Raw genomic sequence first — 21,781 nt, 5'->3', positions numbered from 1 at the left:
ACCACTTTAAAACTTGAAACCGAACTCTGCTTTGGTTCCAACTAGTATCTCAGAACAGAAGCCGAGTTCGGTTTCAAGGTTTTCCACTTTAAAAACCAACTACCAAAGTAATTCAACCAAGTCATGCGCGACTTCGCAAATAAACATTTAGAAGAATGGGCATTATACCTGGTTTAATAGGGTTGATCATAAAGACATAAGCTTGTTAAGGATTGTGCGGGGGTTGTTCAGTGGTGGATAATCCCTTTAATTCTAATAGTTTAATAGGGTCGATCACGATGACAGAAGCTTGTTGAGCATTGTGCGGGGGTTGTTCAGTGGTGGATAACCCCTTTAATCATGGTGAGTTGGTGACTAAAATGACCCTTTCTCTTAATTATTTTTAGTTCTATGTAAATGAGGTGCTCAGAGCACTGAGGGACTGGCCTAGCCCATCAGAGCACCACCACTTCATTTCTGCTGGTTGCCACTCCCCCTTCCAATGAGATTGACAGGTCCTCTTTAAGAGAGCTAGGAATTTCATGCAAGGGCAGTCTGTCTAATTTCTGTCTCATGCTTCACCTTCCTTATTGTTAGCCTCTTAGGGTCACTGAATGACCATTAATTTTTCTCTTTAACTTAATGAAGAGGTGAATTTTAATTCTATCATTCAGGAAAATATTATTAAATATTTTAGAATAAGAATAATTACAGTAGTCCCAGCATTCCCCACAGACATTAGAGTTTTTCATGAAATATCACCTCTGCGAAGCTGCACAAACAAGTATATAGTGAATCTTAATTTTCTTACCCCATTGATTCCAGAAAACTGCTGAGACATGTGTAATACCAGAGAGACAAGGAGCGGCTGTCTGTAATTTGGGGATTTAAAGAGCTGAATAATAGACACTTTCTTTTCACTGGCTGCTTCCTCCTTTTCCCTCTTCATCTCCTCAATATCTTTGGAGGGATCATAGTCTCCCCTCAGTCTTCTCAGAACTACAAACAGAAGATTGGTACTAATAAAGTAACAGAACTTCGGATGTAAAAGTCATGAACAATGTGGTAAGCGTGGCACATTTCAGGCAGTGTTACTTTTACCACAACCTATGAATCTATTATATATAACCTAAAAGGTTATGCAATCAGAAAAAAAAATCATTTTTATCAATATATTTGCGGAAGCAGAGTGTTTGACAGGATAATACGTTTTGTAATAACTGAAATAAAGTATAGTATAAAAACTAAGTATTACTTCCTCAGTTATCATCAACTTTTTGTCATGGACAGTTGAGATCTGAGCAACAGTTGAAGACATTCTCAGGTTTAGGATTCAGATGGTCATATTTGTGTCAATTGCACACATGGACAGGACATGCACCCGTAGAAGTAAATGGTGCAATGCACAACACACAACTTTGGTCCATGTCTCACGGAACATAGACCTGGACACCAGTGAAGACAATAGTCTTTAGCTCGCGTAGGTTCTATGTCCTACACGGTCATAATTCTTTGTTAATAGAGCATAGTCTCCCTAATCAAGACCCCCTTCTATTAATCAAAGCAACGGGAAGCTGCAAATGGCGTTTCTTGCTCTTGGCAACTTCTTGATGTATAATGCTTTTTTAATGCTGCAGGGAAGTTGAATGCTTGCCACCATATTACAGGTTCATAGCAGTGAGAACTTTCTAAGAAAAGGGTTTATCTAAAGAAGACAATCTTTCTACAGAGGACCTGTCACCACTCTGCCCGTGTTTCTTTTAGTAAATATGTTTAACAATAACAATTCTGGATCATCTTTTCTTAAAACTGTATATTGTGCCCTTCTTCTGTTATTATTACTGGGGGTGTCCCTACACTAATACTGTTAGCACTGGTTGGACTGGGTCAGAGTGTGTAGGAACTACTGGTAACGCTCACTTATCCATGTATTTATACATTTCTAGTAGTAATAACAAAGGAACACAACACAGTTCTAAGAAAAGATGGCTTTAATGGTTACATTTGTTTGTTTAGAGAATAGGATGTTGAACAATTTTCTAATATACATCTATTCACAATTTTGCTCACAGACCTTTATTATAGCCATACAACAGCCTCTCCCTAAAGACAAAAATAAATGGTATGGCCTGTTTAAATCCTGCAAAATGCATAGATAGGAAAGCTGGACAAGACTTGATTGATGATTTGTCCCTCACAAGTATCATGTGACCTGGCATTTAGTTAACTGCCCAGTATCCAACAAGATAGCAGAACAGATACAATACTGGTCCTTCTAAAAAAATTAGCATATTGTGATCAAGTTCATTATTTTCTGTAATGTACTGATAAACATTAGACTTTCATCATTACACACCAACTGAAGTAGTTCAAGCCTTTTATTGCTTTAATATTGATGATTTTGGCATACAGCTCATGAAAACCCAAAATTCCTATCAAAAAAAATTAGCATATCATGAAAAGGTTCTCTAAACGAGCTATTAACCTAATCATCTGAATCAACTAATTAACTCTAAACACCTGCAAAAGATTCCTGAGGCTTTTAAAAACTCCCAGCCTGGTTCATTACTCAAAACCGCAATCATGGGTAAGACTGCCGACCGGACTGCTGTCCAGAAGGCCATCATTGACACCCTCAAGCAAGAGGGTAAGACACAAAAAGAAATTTCTGAACGAATAGGCTGTTCCCAGAGTGCTGTATCAAGGCACCTCAGTGGGAAGTCTGTGGGAAGGAAAAAGTGTGGCAGAAAACGCTGCACAACGAGAAGAGGTGACCGGACCCTGAGGAAGATTGTGGAGAAGGCCCGATTCCAGACCTTGGGGGACCTGCGGAAGCAGTGGACTGAGTCTGGAGTAGAAACATCCAGAGCCACCGTGTACAGGCGTGTGCAGGAAATGGGCTACAGGTGCCGCATTCCCCAGGTCAAGCCACTTTTGAACCAGAAACAGCGGCAGAAGCGCCTGACCTGGGCTACAGAGAAGCAGCACTGGACTGTTGCTCAGTGGTCCAAAGTACTTTTTTCGGATGAAAGCAAATTTTGCATGTCATTCAGAAATCAAGGTGCCAGAGTCTGGAGGAAGACTGGGGAGAGGGAAATGCCAAAATGCCTGAAGTCCAGTGTCAAGTACCCACAGTCAGTGATGGTCTGGGGTGCCATGTCAGCTGCTAGTGTTGGTCCACTGTGTTTTATAAAGGGCAGGGTCAATGCAGCTAGCTATCAGGAGATTTTGGAGCACTTCATGCTTCCATCTGCTGAAAAGCTTTATGGAGATGAAGATTTCATTTTTCAGCACGACCTGGCACCTGCTCACAGTGCCAAAACCACTGGTAAATGGTTTACTGACCATGGTATTACTGTGCTCAATTGGCCTGCCAACTCTCCTGACCTGAACCCCATAGAGAATCTGTGGGATATTGGGAAGAGAAAGTAGAGACGCAAGACCCAACACTCTGGATGAGCTTAAGGCCGCTATCGAAGCATCCTGGGCCTCCATAACACCTCAGCAGTGCCACAGGCTGATTGCCTCCATGCCACGCCGCATTGAAGCAGTCATTTCTGCAAAAGGATTCCCGACCAAGTATTGAGGGCATAACTGAACATAATTATTTGAAGGTTGACTTTTTTTTGTATTAAAAACACTTTTCTTTTATTGGTCGGATGAAATATGCAAATTTTTTTAGATAGGAATTTTGGGTTTTCATGAGCTGTATGCCAAAATCATCAATATTAAAACAATAAAAGGCTTGAACTACTTCAGTTGTGTGTAATGAATCTAAAATATATGAAAGTCTAATGTTTATCAGTACATTACAGAAAATAATGAACTTTATCACAATATGCTAATTTTTTTAGAAGGACCTGTATATACAGTATTACTACACGCAGCAGCACCTCAACATCATGTCTGTCAGTGTCTATTTAGAAGCTGATTTCTGTGTGTGTTGTTTTTTTACTTTAAACTTCAACAACATGACAACATCACCTCGAGACAGGCGGCCATTTTACAACATCATGTAGAGACAGACTGCAATGTAAATATACACAGTGATGTAGTTACTGCCATTACCACAATAAAATTATGATTCCAACACTAGTCCCACTTACTTATCTCATGGATGTGTCCCCTGTGCTGACACAGCACATATATGTCATGCAACACTGTTTCTTACTAAATGTCAGAAATTATATGATGTGTAGGGTGTCGCATGACTGACGCCATGTTTCAGTTAGGCTACTTTCACTCTTGCGTTTGGTGCGGAACCGTCATAGATCTGCACAAACGCTTCCATTCACATAATACAACCGCATGCATCCGTTTCAGAACGGATCCGTTTGTATTATTTGTAACATAGCCAAAACGGATCCGTATTGAACACCATTGAAAGTCAATAGGGGACAGATCTGTTTTCTATTGTGCCATATTGTTTCAGTGAAAACGGATCCGTCCCAGTTTGCCTCCGCATCGTCAGGCGGACCCCAAAACCCTGCAGGGAGTGTTTTGGTGTCCGTCTCCAGAGCAGAATGGAGGTGGAACGGAGGTAAACTGATGCATTCTGAACAGATCCTTATCAGAATGCATTAGGGCAAAACTGATCTGTTTTGGACCGCTTGTGAGAGCCCTGAAACGGAAACCAAAACGCCAGTGTGAAAGTAGCCTTAGGCCATGGATACATTACACAGGACTGATACATGGGCTATACCATTCTACTGCATATAGGGGTCACCTGCCTGATATAAGAAAGTTATGTATGCAGAATTTCAAATACATGTATATTTGAAAATTGTATACAAACAAATAAGTAAAAAAAAACAAAAAAACTAGAATACTCCTTTAAGTTTGTAATAACAATAAGATATTTGACGTCAGTTTTAGGGCTCATTCACACGACTGTTGGTGTCCCGTTCCTGTATTGCGGACCGCATTTTTAGATCCGCAATACACGGGCACCGTTCCGTTGTCATTCCGCATAACGGATGCGGACCTATTCATTTCAATGGGTCCACAAATCCAGAGATGTGGAACGGTGCGGAATGGAAGCACGGAACGGAACACTATGGAGTGCTTTCTGGGATTCCGTTCCGTGCCTCCGCACCGCAAAAAGATAGAACATGCTCTATCTTTTTGCAGAACGGAGGGATCGCGGACCCATTACTCTTTAAATATATAGGGCCAGATTTATCATTACACTTACTGTACATCTTACTCCACTTTTACATATGTCCTAAGTCAGATTTATTAATGGTCCTTTAATACTGTGATAAATGTGGTTTAATGGTAGCAGTTTATCCTTCAGTAAGCGGCTTTACAAAAGTCGCAAGTCTTTACGAAAAAGTCACATGTTCTATTAATAAGATAAGCATAGTCCTCACTGGAGAAAAATTGCACAATTTTTTGTGACTTTTTAAATTGTCGCAATAGTAAATCTGTCTAGAGATTCATTTACATAGGAAAACACGCCCACTTTCAGAAAACTGTCGATCATAGCTCAGAGCCAATAAAAGTCGCTAGTTTTTGCTCAGTTTGAGCGATTTCGCAAATATTTGTGACTTTCTCACTCCATTATTTTGCCTTAAGCTGATGATAAATCTGGCCCATCGTCTTTGGTTGGTTTCTTTGTTGTTTTTCTTCCCTCTAGAGATCATCACCCATTAGATTTCTTCAGTGAACAGATAAATGAAGAAAAAGTATTGCTCCAGTGGAGCAGAATGTGCTTACATGTGGGTAAGCAAAAACTGGAATGAACTGTCTGTTTCTGTCTGTTAATTGGATAGGGCATGAATTAATGTTCCATGCATTAGCACACACGCAGAAATGTAGTTATTTTGGTTAGTTTCATATTTTAGTGAGGAATATGTAATAAATTAATAACATCTTCATTTACACCACAAACTATTAAAAAAAGAAAAAAAGAACAGAAAGGTTCTACTTTTTGAACCTCACTACAGGCAGCTGTGGGAACACTTGCTCCACACTGGAGGCAGCAGGACCTGATGCTCTCTGCGTCATGATGTCACATGATCACAATTTTATTATTTATTATTATTTTTTATTTGTTGACACTAGTGGCGGTGGGGAGATTTTATATATACTGAGGGCACTATGGGTATCATTAAATGTCCTGGGGCACTACAGAGGTGCATTATTTACACTCGGGGGCACTATTGAGGTCATTATATAAACCAAAGGAACTGTGGGGGGTGGGGGTACAATATATACTAATGGCTCTGTAGCGGTTGGCTTAAAAAAGCCAATGAAATTCCTCCATTTTTAGAGGAGTTTAGAAGAGTGATGGGGCCAGATTTATCATGACTCTGACAGCTCACTCTACTTTTAACATATGGCTAAAGTCAGTTTTAGCCAAGTCAGATTTATGATTGGCCCTTTAAGACAGTAATAAATGTGGTTTGACGGTAGTAGTTTATCCGTCAGTAAGCAGCTTTACAAAAGTTGCACATCTTTACGAAAAAGTTGCACGTTTTTATGAAAAAGTCACATGTTCTATTAAAAAGTCTCATAAGATAAGCATGGTCCTCACTGGAGGGAAATTGCGACTTTTTAAATAGTCCCAATAGTCAATCTGTCTAGAGACTCATTTACATAAGAAAACACGCCCACTTTCAGAAAACTGGCGAGCATAGCGCAGAGCAGAAAAAAGTTGCAAATTTGTGCGCAGTTTTAGCGTTTGGGACTTTTTGGGGGACTTTTTCACTCCATTATTCTGACCTGAGCTAATGATAAATCTGGCCCATTGTGTTTTTCTGCTTGCCCATTGACTTCTATGAAATCCTTGATCCAATCTGCTTCTAATATGTAACATTACTTCTAAAGTATTTTTCAAATCAGTTACAGAAAAAACTTTTTACATTTTACACTGTGTGCATAAGGCGGCATTTTTACCATTAAAGTCAATGGTGAAACTGTTGATGAATCTTTAAATGTGGATTTAACGCCCATTTGCCACTGCTAAATCAGTGCCAGATTTTAGCCGTGTTAACATACCCTAATTCCACTGCCTTCTGGCAGCAGCTAATCTCCAGCTGGAATACTGAAAGCCATCATGCTCACAAAAAATGTTTGTTTTTTTAGAAACCCTTTGACTTCAGTAAGCCCCTGATGAGTTCCTATTCTATGGAATGAAACATGGCATGTAGGGCTATTTAGTAAGGGCTTTTACAGGGACTAGGCCCCGTTATAGGGACAGGTTTCGTATGGGGTCGCCCCTGTCGGGGCGGGTGCTCTGTGTTGGTTAGGCAGGCAAATTTGGATAGCCCCTTAATCCCCTACACAGTGAGGGCTCTAGAATAGGGCACAATAGGAGTGTCCATACCGCCATACCCACAGAAGTACTGGTCACCAGTGCCCCACTGTTATACCAGGACACTGACGCCACCCACTGTTGCTGGTCGTGTATCTACAGGACGGGGTAAGATCCACCCATAATTATCCTTATTCACGGCCCCAGACGGTGGCAATATATGTATATTTGTGTGTATGTTTTTTGTTTCGTCCCACTGCAACCAACTATGCTTTTAGAAGATAATTTAGTAAAAGTTATGTTTTATTATACCTAGTCCACATGTGGCATTGAGTCAGAAAAAATGTTGCGACATTTGCTTTGCCACTTTTAGAAGTGGAGTGAAAAGTAGGTCACGATTTTAGATTGGAACACCTTTAAGGGAAATGTGTCACCAAAAATGTTTTCTGCCAGTTAAAACCAGATAGTAACACACAACCTTTTTTTTTATCTAATCTGTTTTTATTTTCTGATTGTAGATTATATTTTTTTTCTGAACATGATTATGGGGCGGCCATCTTGTCTGAGCTGTTCTTAACAGCATTTACACAGCAATAAAAAAATTGCTTTATGGCAGCCCCATGGTCCATAGACGCAATGGTCAAGAGGGGATCTCATTGACTTCTATGGGAGAGTTTTCTAGGCATGCTCTGTGATCTGTGCAGAGATCATTGTACAAGGAAAGAATAGATAAGCTCTGACAATCTCCTATTGTGAATGGTGGACCCTGTCTTATCTGTCATTCTAATCCTGCCTGTAATGATATCACCTCTGTGTATAGATAAGCAGGTAACTGCAGTAAACTGATCTGTACAGACCAAAAAGCGGCGCCTATTATTAGGCTTAGTGACCAGTGCGAAAACTACAGGATTTTATGGTATTTGTTAATCTATAGATAGTGGCATGGAAAATTAAAAATAACATCACCAAAAATTATTTAAGAATATGCTAAACATAAAAACATGATCCTTTTCTGGTGACACATTTCCTTTAAGTCTCATTTATGATGTGCAACATCACTTGGGCCAACTCTATTATTTGGTGCAACTTTACAATGCAAAGACTTAAAATTGACATCAACCACAGCAAATTATATATTCCTCTCTAAGTCCAAAATGGTGAAATGGAGTAAAGATGCAGAGAAGATATCTTTCCAAAAATAATAATTTCTTAGTATTACTACTACTATAGTACATAGTACTATAATACCAAACGAATTCTGCAGCACTTTATAGGGCTGTCCTAAATTCCCCCCTTCAGTCTGTCCTAAATGCTGCAGCCAGAAAGCGCTCCACAGTGCTGCACCTCCATACATCTCCTCTGTCATTTCCGTCTACCACCCTACTCATGCTCTCTGTTCTGCCAATGATCTAAGATTAGCATCCTCCATGATTCGTACCTCTCACTTCCGTCTTCAAGACTTTTCTTGAGCTGCACCTACTCTCTGAAATACTCGGAATATTAGATTAATTCCCAACTTCCCTACCTTCAAATGTGCCTTCAAAACACATTTTTTCAGGCAGGCTTATCAAGCTTCCTCAACTGCCTCTTCCCCTAGTAAACCTCTCCCCCGCCCCCAACTCTTCAGACTGGACAGTAATCCACACACCCAAAAACTAGCACATGCAGATCGGCCTACACCACTCCTCTCAGTACAAAGATGGCTGGACCATTTCATATAACAACCAACTACCTTTTGTGTGACCCCCCACTTCCTCAAAGATTGTAAGCTCTTGCGAGCAGGGCCCACACTCCTAATGTATCAGTTGTATATGAGCTAGTAACTTTGTGATGTTTTTTGTTTTGTACATGAACCCTGTGAATTGTAAACCGCTACAGAATATGGTGGCGCTACATAAATAAATTATATAAATTATATTATAATATAACAATTGATCATAACAAATGAGATAAAAGCAGGCGTGCCATAATCAGTATATAGTTCTAATTTAGTCCAGGGGACTTTGTCTCCTGTGTTGGCCTGGGGATTATAAATGAAGCTGCATGGACCTGTCACCAGCCCATAAAACAGATATAAGGTGCAGAGGGATGTGAAGGAGAACTGGTTGGTGACAGAATAGAGTGGCGATATTTCTGACCAGGTCAGGTTGTGGCGGAGATGTATGTCTATGCAGCATTTTGGAAAGAGCTCTGTAAAATAGAAGAAAGGTTTCGTGCTAGAAGCAGATAAGCAATGACCTGTCATTCTTGGCGGATTTGACCAACAATACAATAGGTGAGATATTATTAGGACCTGGATTCATGTTCTACCTCCGGTAGGGAAGTAGAGTAGATACGAGAAATGTAACAGGATTGGGATATGGACTGAATGTGATGAAGAAAGTATAACTACAACACATCAGGCCTAATGTCTAGGTTGTATGGTTGTGTTACACAGATAGAAACACCAGGTTTAGGCAAACAAGATGATGGAGGAAATAGAGGGAACACTGGAAGAGATACCATGTACGAGACCAATTTCAGACATTTTTCAGATGCCTCTCATGTTAAACTAGGAACTGTAATTTCTCAGGTAATAACTGAGTAAAAGCACCAAATAATTAACCTCAGGGGAAAGTTGACTTTAGCAGAAAAGGATTATATAAAGGGAATGCCTAGTGACATCAAGTGGACAATTGAGTAACCAAGGTATTATCAACTGTGGAACATGGTCCACGTTCACAGATAGACAATGTGGAGTCATTGTCATATGTCCACAGTTTAATGGCACAATATGCTCCTTCTGTAGAGGGAAGTGTTAGATTTAAATATATATGTATATATGCCTACAGTGTGAGCATAGTACATGGGCCTATCCAGGTGGTGTGTATATATATATATATATATATATATATATAGATGTATGTATGCCCCTTTGTCAGCTTGCATGTCTATATATATGTGTATGTATAGGTATGTGGGCCTATAGCTGCCCATTTATGCCCCAGGTTTATATTGAGTGTATATATGTATATAGATGTGCCCCAAGCACCTATATAGATATATGTGCTTAAATGTGTCCAGTAATGTCCCCCAGCCACTGCGCCCCCCCCCCCCACCTCCCCCCCAGCCTCCTCCTGCCAGACAATTATATCCAGTCTCTGAGACTTCAAAAGGCAAGGGATCAATAGATTCCGGTGCCTTTTGTTAAACATCCACAGCAGGGCTGGAGATGATTAACACAACAGAGATAGGGGAACAAAAGTTCCCCTCCCTCTGTTTGCTGCATATCCCCGTGGCGTTAATTACAGCACCTGGGAGATGCAAGAGCTTCACAGGCAGGAGGATCAATCCCCGCCTGTAAGCGGTCCTTAGATGCGCGTGCAGGGACGCGCGGGCTGATGCGGTGACATAATTTTGCCGCGCCAGCCCACGTGTCCTTGTCTGCAGTTGTGCACAAGAGTTCAACTCCCCCATAGCCCCACAGCCAGGACCGGCCAAGAAAGCATAGTCGGCGCTGTGCTAGGGAGTCAACCCCTGCTCCCCCAGATGATTAGAAGCGCAGGCAGCGCTCAAAAGAAGCGGAGCTAACCCCTGCAGCCCCACTGAAGTTGAGGGAGTTGAGCCATATAGCCCGATAAAAGAACCCCTTGTTATCCCCTTAAGGACAATATAGTGCCAGGAGGGTGGGCTGCTGATATTTATGTGTGTATGTAAGTGTGTTATCTAGGTAGATTTGTGGGGTGGAACTGTGTATTATATTGAACTGTGTGTAGTGCAGCTAGGTGTTTATTGTAGTGCTATTACTTTACTCTGGTGTGTGCGTCTATATGTATATATATTTATAACCATTGATATATAAATATATATAGATATAGCATATTAGTAGACTGTAGATGTGTTATTATTTTAATAAATATACTTTATTATTCATAATGCACTGTTTATAGTCTTTTGTGGTGACCGCCATAGCAATAGTAGCAGTTAGTTCAGTGTAAAGGCAACAGAGCTTTACTCAATAGACGAGTCACGCCTATTTATGAATATTCATTGTCGAGATTACCCAAAATATCAATAATTAATATATTTCCCTTTACACCTTCCTATGGGTCTGGTCTTTTATTAGTTGATTGGCTGCTCGATTACACGGGTCAGTTATAAGGAACGAGTGTTCATATTCTCAATAATGGGGATTTAGGAGTTCCACTGAGCAAGAGAAGGGGGTCTTTTGTCACACCGTATGAATGAATTGGTGGTTGAGCATGCACTTTGCTATACCATTCATCCTGTAAGGCTCTAACATTATTGGCAAAGGGCTTAGAGAGGGTTTAAAAAAAAAAAAAACAATAACTAAGGCCCCTTTCACATGGGCGATTATTCCGCGCGGATGCGATGCGTGAGTTGAACGCATTGCACCCGCACTAAATACCGACCCATTCATTTCTATGGGGCTGTTCACATGAGCAGTGATTTTCACGCATCACTTATGCGTTGCGTGAAAATCGCAGCATGCTCTATTTTGTGTATTTTTCACGTAACGCAGGCCCCATAGAAATAAATGGGGTTGCGTGAAAATCGCAAGCATCCACAAGCAAGTGCGGATGCGGTGCGATTTTCACGCAAGGTTGCTAGGAGACGATCGGGATGGAGACCCGATCATTATTATTTTCCCTTATAACATGGTTAGAGGGGAAAATAATAGCATTCTGAATATAGAATGCATAGTAAAATAGCGCTGGAAGGTTAAAATAGCGCTATGGTTAAAAAAATAAAAATAAAATGTAACTCACCTTAGTCCACTTGATCGCGCTGCCCGGCATCTCCTCTGTCTCCTTTGCTGAACAGGACCTGTGGTGACATCACTCCGGTCATCACATGTTCCATCACATGATCTTTTACCATGGTGATGGATCATGTAAAGGATCATGTGATGACCGGAGTGACGTCACCACAGGTCCTGTTCCTGAAATGAATGCTCACCACAGGTCTTGTTCAGCAAAGGAGACAGAAGAGATGCTGGGCTATGCGATCAAGTGGACTAAGGTGAGTTAAATTATTATTTATTAATTTTTTAACCCCTCCAGCGCTATTTTACTATGCATTCTGTATTCAGAATGCTATTATTTTTCCCTTATAACCATGTTATAAGGGAAAATAATACAATCTACAGAACACCAATCCCAAGCGTGTTTGGGTACCAAACATGCGTGATTTTTCTCACGCGAGTGCAAAACGCATTACAATGTTTTGCACTCGCGTGGGAAAATCGCGAGTGTTCCCGCAACGCACCCGCACATTTTCCCGCAACGCCAGTCTGAAATAGGCCTAACTGATTCCCCCACCACTTCTATTCTGCTTCCTTTCTAAACAGCTGTGTATAGGCAGTGATATATCAGTCACAGGGTGCACAGCATGGGAAGGCAAAGGGGAGACACTTCTCCCCAATCTTGCAGAATGACACTGGCCACTACCAAGTTCCTTGTGATTCAAAAATATAAAAAATAACAAAGTGTGTCATGACTACCTACACAACTCCACACTAACCACAGTAAATCAATATATTTGTTCTGCTAGGTAATAGATTGTGTTTTCTAGCATTAACTATTTGTATGTTATCTTTGTTAACTTTTAACCACTGTTAAGGATTCTGTATCCAGGCAATCATAAGAGTTCAAGAATACCTGGAGCCACCTCAAGTAACAAGTTGCTGGGGGAGAAAAAAACTAATTATGACTGAAAACCTTTGCTAGTTCATCAAATCCCTCAATCTGTTACTACGTTAAATATGTTTATGTAATATTAGGCCCTGCTGCTCGTGCACATATATACCGTATATATATATATATACACACATACACACACATTCATAGTAAACTAAACTATCAAATGATCACATTATTTAACCTGCAGAATAAATGTCACAAAAAAGAATGCTGAAATTGATGTTTGTTTGTTTTTTATCTCCAAAAAAAAGAGTAAAAAGTGATACATATATATGCCTAAATAATACCAACGAAAATGTCAACTCATCCAACAAAAAAACAAGTCTTGGCATAGATGAAAAACGATTTTAAAAAGTTATGTATGTCAGAATATGGTGACACAAACGTTAAAGTGGGGTCATATTGATGACGTATCTTCAAGATAGACAAAGATTTGACAAAGACTCGATTTGTAGAGTCGAAACGCGTCACTTGTTGTCCTCCATGTGGCAATAAAACAGAAGTTTTTTCATCTAACTCAGCGAGTGCCTGTCTTCTTCTTTAGATTATCTTCAAGATAGGTCATCAATATCTAATCGCCTGGGATCCAACACCTGTCACCCATGTGGATCAGCTGTTTGAAGGGGCAGCAGTGCTCATGCTTGCGCGTCATCTCCTTGGTAGAGGCAGCACTTGTAAATACAGACATACGGACATTGGAACGCACACGGAGTACCTTCAGTTTTTTTACGGACCCATTGAAATTAATGGTTCCGCATACGGTCCGCAAAAAAAATGCAATGGAAATGGAAATTAAATTAGTTCATGTGCATGAGCCCTAAGGCCGCAATACACGGGACACCAGCCGTGTGCATTCTGCACGGATTCACTTGAATGTGTCTGCAAATCTGGAGATGTGGTGCAGAATGGAACGGAACCACAGAACGGAAGCACTACGGGTTCCGTTCCGTGATTCCGTTCCGCAAAAAGATAGAACTTGCGGATTGAAGTGAATGGGGTCACGATCCACATGCGGACCGCAATAGATATTGGACCACAATCCAAGTTACTACTGTCTGCAGTAAGAGGAAAATCTGAAATGATGGTATTATGGAGAAGAGAGCACAGTGATAGACGTGTAATCTTTTCCATCTGTAGCACTTATCTATTCACTCAGCTTAGTCTTTTTATACTTTATAGTGTAAGAAAACTGACATACTTTGGATTTCTATTTTTTTTTACTCTGATTAAACCGCAGGATACCAGCGCCATAGCTGTACGGCGCTGCGGACTGTGACTTAAATCCCAGCTCCGTACAGCTACGGTGGGCTGATTGGTCGGGTGCAGGAGTGGCAGGGGTCCAGTTGTCCCTGTTAGCCATGCCCCTGCTGTATGCGCCAGCATCGATCAAATCACAATGCCGGCGCATTAACCCTAGCTGTGTCATGTGCGATGTCTGTGGAGGCAGCCCGATGCTTTCCATAGGAATCTGCTGCCTTCCATGTAAGCCTGTGAGATCCAGCCCCCTGGATCTCACAGGAAAGCAGGCTGTAAGTGTATTACACTGTGTAATACACTTACAACCAATGCATTACAATACAGAAGTATTGTAATGCACTGTAAAGGGGATCAGACCCCCAAAAGTTGAAGTCCCAGAGTGGGACAAAAAAAAAGTGTTTTACATAATTAAAAAAAATGAAAGTTTCAAGTAAAAAAGAAAAATCTCCCGTTTCCCATAATTAATTTGAATGATGAACGCCGTAAAAAAAACTACAAAAAACTGCACCAAAACAGCCATTTTTAGTCACTTTGTCTCACAAAAAGTATAAAAAAGTATAAAACCGTCATCTCATCCCACAAAAAATGAGACCCTTCATAAGACAATCGCCAGAAGAAAAAAAATATATATATGGCTCTCAGAACATGGCAAGGAAATTAAATAAGCAGCACTATAAATCCCAGCATGGGAATAAGAAATACTATTAAGGCCTCATGCACACGGCCGTCTGCCACCGCTGCACTAAAGTAATACACTCGTATGATCTATACGAGTGTATTACTGTAGTGCAGTGGCGGCATGAAGCGCACGGTGTCATAGCAACCAATGACGCCGTACGCTCCACCTGTCAGCAGGAATCCTGGCCGGGTTACCACGGACCGCCCTCGGCCGTGGAACACGGCCGTGTCCATAAGGCCTAAGGCCCCCTTCACACGGGCGAGTATTCCGCGCGGATGCGTGAGTTGAACGCATTGCACCCGCACTGAATCCTGACCCATTCATTTCTATGGGGCTGTGCACACGAGCGGTGATTTTCACACATCACTTGTGCGTTGCGTGAAAATCGCAGCATGCTCCTCTTTGTGCGTTTTTCACGTAACGCAGGCCCCATAGAAGTGAATGGGGTTGCGTAAAAATCGCAAGCATCCGCAAGCAAGTGCGGATGCGGTGCGATTTTCATGCATGGTTGCTAGGAGACGATCGGGATGGAGACCCGATCATTATAATTTTCCCTTATAACATGGTTATAAGGGGAAATAATAGCATTTTGAATACAGAATGCATAGTACAATAGCGCTGAAGGGGTTACATTTTTTTTATTTATTAAACTCACCTTAATCCACTTGATCGCGCAGCCCGGCTTGCGCGATCAAGTGGATTAAGGTGAGTTTAATTTTTTTAATATTTTTTTTAGCCCACTCAGCGCTATTGTACTATGCATTCTGTATTCAGAATGCTATTATTTTCCATTATAACCATGTTATAAGGGACAATAATACAATCTACAGAACACCAATCCCAAGCCCGAACTTCTGTGAAGAAGTTCGGGTTTGGGTACCAAACATGCCAATTTTTCTCACGTGCGTGCAAAACGCATTACAATGTTTTGCACTTGCGCGGAAAAATCGCGCATGTTCCCGCAACGCACCCGCACCTCTTTCCGCAACTGCCGTCTGAAAGAGGCCTAAGAAGGGTGATGGTGCTCGCAGATAGGGATCCTGGCCATGGGTCCCAGCGTGAAGTTGGTATATATAGAAATCCGCAGCACTCTTCCAGTAGTGAAAGAACATGGCAACACAAAAACAAGATTTTATTCTGTTAAAAAATTATTTTACCGTGTAAAACTTAACAAAAATAAGACACATTAGGTATGGCCGTGTCCGTAAAAACCTGCTCTATAAAAAAATCACATGATATACTTTGTTAAAAGAACGCTGTAAAAATGAAATAAATAAAAACTATGCCAGAACAGTCATTTTTTTTACCTCGCTCTACAAAATGCATATTATTGAGTGATCAAAAAGTCATATATACCCCAAAATGGTACCAATGAAAAAGGTCACCTCCTCGCAAAAAAAATGAACCCTCACATAAGAGAATCACTCAAAAAATAAAAACCATTGGCACCCGTAAACCAATCCATCGAAATCTGTGCTGCAAAAGCCATATGGTGCTCCTTCCGTTCTGAGTCCTCCCATGTGCCCCCACTGCAGTTTACCACCACATATGGGGTGTTGCCATAATTAGGACGAAATGGGTAACAAATGATGGGGTGATTTTTCTCCTGTTGCCCCTTGTGAAAATGAAAAATTTGGGGCTAAAGCAACATGTTTCCAAATTCCGTAAAATGCTTATGGGGTTAAAGTGCTCAGTACACCCCTTAATATATTATTTGAGGGGTGTAGTTTCCAAAATGGGGTCACTTTTTGAGGGTTTCCACTGTAGGGGTACGTCAGGGTCTCTTCAAACACAAAATGGTGCCCAAAAACCATTCTAGCAAAATCTGCCTCCAAAAACCATATTGTGCTCCTTTTCTTTTGACCACTGCCACGTGCCCATAGAACAGGTTACCACCACATAAGGGGTATTTCTGTAAACTGCAGAATCAGAGTAATGTATATTGAGGTTTATTTTGCTGTTAACCCTTGCTATGTTGCAAAAAATAAATGATTAACAAAAAATCTACAAAAAAATGAAATTTTTAAATTTCACCTCCTTTTTACTTTAATTCTTGTGGAACACCTCAAGGGTTAACAAAGTTTGTAACATCAGTTTTGAATAAACAGAACAGCAATGTCCCTGTCCGTCTTCAGAAACCCTCAACCATTAAACTTTAATTGAGGCTAAAAAGATCAGTTATGGTCCTATAACCCATAGAAATCTTTTTATGATCTCTATCTATATATGTGTACCATTATTTTATACATGACTTACTTCTTCTGGCAACTTCTTCTCTTCCAAGTACGATATAGGCATATCTGGGACTTTCTGGGCAAAAGAACAGAAGAATCGTCTGGATCACAGCCGGGACACCAGAAAGACCAAGGAGGACAGGCCATAAACTCTTGCTGCCCAGAATAAAGTCTAATCCGACAACCTATGAATTAGCGACATGGAGGGTTTAATGTTACTCTGATAGTGGATGTGTAACAGCAGAAGCATACTGTAGGTATAGGCAAAGGAAGGCAAGCTAATGTTTGCAATGTAAAGACATTAAATATAATGTTATGGTGGCAAACACAACAATATAAAAAAAATGTCAACTATAATTTTATGTAAATGTTTTTTTAACCCTTTCATGTCTACTGTACATACTATACTTTAGCACTTTGTAGTGAGTGACCTACCTGACTGATAAGAATCCCAGTGACAATGCCAAGCTGGTGTAAAGTTCCAAGAGCTCCTCGTAGAGAAGTAGGTGAAATTTCCCCTATATAGATGGGTACTAGTCCGGATGATAAACCTAAATAAAGAGTGATGATTATTTACAACTTATACATAGATTGTCCTTGTATACAGCTGATTTGTGCTTAATTTACATTTCCTCAAAAATATGCAAAACCTGCAAAACTAGATTTTTTTTTCAGTGATTGCATGTTGAAGGTATGCACACATTTACTTTATTTCTTAAGGTCATACACATAAAATAGAATTAAAGGGGTTGTCCCAGAAAAATATTCTACAGTTTTCAAACCAGCACCTGCTTCTGAATACTTTTGTAATTGCATGTCATTAAAGATTTATTATAGCTACTGAGTTATTCAATGAAATCTCATTGTATAGCGCCACCTGCTGTTTGTGCTTTTCTAAATTCTCTATCCCAGGCATGCTCAACTTGCGGCCCTCCAGCTGTTGCAAAACTACAACTCCCATCATTCCCTGACAGCCTACAGGTATCAGCCTACATCAGGGCATCGTGGGAGTTGTAGTTTTACAACAGCTGGAGGGCCCAGGTTGATCATGCCTGCTCTATCCAGCTCACTGAGGCTGACATACATGCTCAGTTCCATCTTTCACCTGCCACCAGCTGCAGCAGAAAGGACACACCCCTGAAAAAGGACATCTTCACTAAGCTCACAGCTTGGAATAAATCTAGCAGAGTAATGAATGGGGAGATCTCTGGATTGTGAGGTACAGGGCTGGTTCTGGCTTTGTTAGAAAGAGATTGTCATGTACTAGATTATGCAGTGGGCAGGGAAGAGGGCGGACCATCATGCCCATCTCATGCATCATTTTCCAAGCCAGTTTATGGTGTGGAGAATGGTCTTAAACTATGCCAGCAAGGGAAATGGCGTAGTTTAAAACACGTTGCACGGCCAGCAGCAGCAAGAGCCAAAGTTATGTAGAGCCCTGCGCCAATACATCACCTACGACATATTCCAAAGCCTAAGCGGCTCATAACCTAACTTGACCCAGGTAGTAAATCAATTAAAACTTAACTTTTAGGCCTCATGCACACGACCGTTGTGTATTTTGCGGTCCGCAAATCACGGATGGCGTCCGTGTGCATTCCGCAATTTGCAGAACGGCACGGACAGCCATTGATATAACTGCTTATTCTTGTCCGCAAAATGGACAAGAATAGGACAGGTTATATTTTTTTGCGGACCACGGAACATAGCAACGGAATGCGGACAGCACACGGAGTGCTATCCGCATCTTTTGCGGCCCCCATTGAACGGATGCGGACCAAAACGACGGCCGTGTGCATGAGGCCTAATTTGTGTAATTTAAACGGCTCTGAGCCAACACACAGGTTAAAAACTTTGTTTGCCACTCCTTTGTGTGCACGGATGTCTCCTGAACGGGCGGTGGAGATGCACAATCTCCTCTCACTCCTTTAGGCTAGGTCTACACAACGACATTTGTCGCGCGACAAAAAGTCGCGCAACAGATAGGGCGCAACAGTTGTCGCGCGACATTTTGTTGCACCAATGTCGCACGACAATTTTTATAATGGCAGTCTATGGTGTCGCACTGCAACATGCGACATGTTGCGACTGCGACGCGACAGTCGCAGAAAAATCCATCTTGAATGGATTTTCTGCGACTGTCGCGTCGCAGTCGCAGCATGTCGCATGTTGCAGTGCGACACCATAGACTGCCATTATAAAAATTGTCGCGCGACATTGGTGCAACAAAATGTCGCGCGACAAATGTCGTCGTGTAGACCTAGCCTAACGCCCAGCATCTAATTACCAGTGAGTCCGTTTATATTGACCACCAGCTTAGTAATGCCGCAGAAAAAGGTATGTATTTTGATCTGACACTTTATCAGTAGCTGTCAGACCTGTGGTTAAACGTCAATTAATTTACTGACATGGTCTGACAGCTACTGATAAAGTGTCAGATCAAAGTACATACCTTTTACTGCGGCATTACTAAGCTGGTGGTCAATATAAACGGACTCACTGGTAATTAAATGCTGGGTGTTAGGCCTCTTTCACACGACCGTAGGGCTTTTAGCGGTCCGTTTTTCACAGATCCATTGTTCAGTTTTTTTGCTTCCGTTTCTGTTCTTCCATATGCCATATACAGTAATTACATAGAGAAAATTGAGCTGGGCATAACATTTTCAATAGATGGTTCTGCAAAAATGGAACGTATACAGAAGACATACGGATGCATTTCCGTATGTGTTCCTTTTTATTTGCGGACCCATTGACAGAACATGATTTGCGGGCAATAATAGGACATGTTCTATCTTTCAACGGAACGGAAAAACGGAAATACGGAAACGGAATGCATACAGAGTACATTCCGTTTTTTTTTTGCGGAACCATTGAAATGAATGGTTCCGTATACGGAACGCAAAAAACGTACGTGTGAACGAGCCCTTAAGGAGTGAGAGGAGATTGTGCACATCTCCACCGCCCGTTCAGGAGACATCCATGCACACAAGGGAGTGGCAAACAAAGTTTTTAACTTGTGTGTTGGCTCAGAGCCGTTTTAATGACACAAATACAAGTTTTAATTGATTTACTACCTGGGTCAAGTTAGGTTATGAGCTGTTTAGGCTTTGGAATATTTTTTATATAACTTTGGCGCATCTGTCGGCAGCACAGAGGGATTAAATCACCAGTCTTAATAAATGTCCCCCTTAGGCTGGGCTCACACAGGCGTTGCGGGCGACGTGCGGGAAAAGATGCGGGTGCATTGCAGGAAAATGCGCGATTTTTACCCGCAAAATGTTTTAATGCGTTTTGCACGCGCGTGAGAAAAATCAGCATGTTTGGTACCCAGACCCGAACCCGGAGTTCTTCACTGAAGTTCGGGTTAGGGTTAGGTGTTCTGTAGATTTTATTTTAATACAGAATGCTTAGTAAAATAGGGATGGAGGGGATAAAAAAATAAAAAATAAATATTTAACTCACCTCATCCACTTGTTCACGCAGCCCGGCTTCTCTTCTGTCTTCTTCTTTGATGACAGGAGGAAAAGGACCTGTGGTGACGTCACTGCGCTCATCACATGGTCCGTCACATGATCCATGTGATGAGCGCAGTGATGTCATCAAAGGTCCTTTACCCAGGTCAAAATGAAAGAAGACAAGCCGGGCTGCGCAAACAAGTGGATAAGATGAGTTAAATTATTTGCTATTTTACTAAGCATTCTGTATTAAGAATGCTATTATTTTTTAACCATTCCAGCCCTATTGTACTATGCATTCTGTATTAAGAATGCTATTATTTTTCCCTTATAACCATGTTATAAGGGAAAATAATAAAGATCGGGTCCCCATCCCGATCATCTCCTAGCAACCATGCGTGAAATCGCACCGCATTCGCACTTGCTTGCGGATGCTTGCGATTTTCACTCAGCCCTATTCACTTCTATGGGGCCTGCGTTGCGTGAAAAAGGCACAATACAGAGCATGCTGCGATTTTCACGAAACGCACAAGTGATGCATGTAAATCACCGCTTATGTGCACAGCCCCATAGAAATTAATGGGTCCAGATTTAGTGCGGGTGCAATGCGTTCACCTCACGCATTGCACCCGCGCGGAAATCTCACCCGTGTGAAAGAGGCCTTAGTTTATTAAAGGGATAACCCTTTAACTTTTTTTTACTCTCGTATTTGGAAAATGTTGTTCTTTTTTTCTGTGGGTAGGCAGAAGCTCATCAAGTACCTGCATCTCCCAGGATGCATTGCAATTAGCGCTTGTTAACCCTTTCCTCATCTGCATAGAAAATATTCTGTCATATATACAGTAGAGATACATCTTTTATGTAATGCCCTCTCCTGATTTCCTTATCCACTGTCTAGAGAGAGATATGGCTGTAAAGGTCCATGAATTTAGAAGTAGGAATGAATAGAAGAACGTTGTCTGGGCCACCTAATCTGCTTCTCTCAGAGGTCACTACACCAGTACTGAGGGGAGGGGAAGGGAGGAAGGCTACGGAGCATGTTAATCCATCTCTGAAGGGGGCGCTATCAGAGAGGAAAATGTAACATATGTCAAAAGACGAACAATTGTTATTGTATACTTCATTGCATAGTAATACTTTTTGTGGGGTAATTCCTTTAACTTTTATTATGGGTTAAATACCAAAAAGAAAAGCAATCGATCACCATAAATAATGTG

General features: G+C 41.2%; 1 protein-coding gene across 1 annotated transcript in view; it reads right to left on the bottom strand.

The window, feature by feature from the left end:
• The window catches only part of SLC2A2 (solute carrier family 2 member 2), a 59,770-nt gene that overhangs the window by 12,860 nt on the left and 25,129 nt on the right, over window positions 1-21,781 (bottom strand). The window contains exons 5-7 of the mRNA XM_044291762.1: window positions 17,545-17,660; window positions 17,132-17,294; window positions 791-978 (exon numbers count right to left, since the gene is read on the bottom strand). Of these exons, the coding sequence (XP_044147697.1) occupies window positions 791-978; window positions 17,132-17,294; window positions 17,545-17,660 (467 nt within the window). The remainder of the gene's footprint in view (window positions 1-790; window positions 979-17,131; window positions 17,295-17,544; window positions 17,661-21,781) is intronic.

This window comes from Bufo gargarizans, chromosome 4, assembly GCF_014858855.1.
Source record: "Bufo gargarizans isolate SCDJY-AF-19 chromosome 4, ASM1485885v1, whole genome shotgun sequence".
In the NCBI taxonomy this organism is placed as follows: Eukaryota; Metazoa; Chordata; class Amphibia; order Anura; family Bufonidae; genus Bufo; species Bufo gargarizans.
This window is presented reverse-complemented; position numbering and strand designations above follow the sequence as displayed.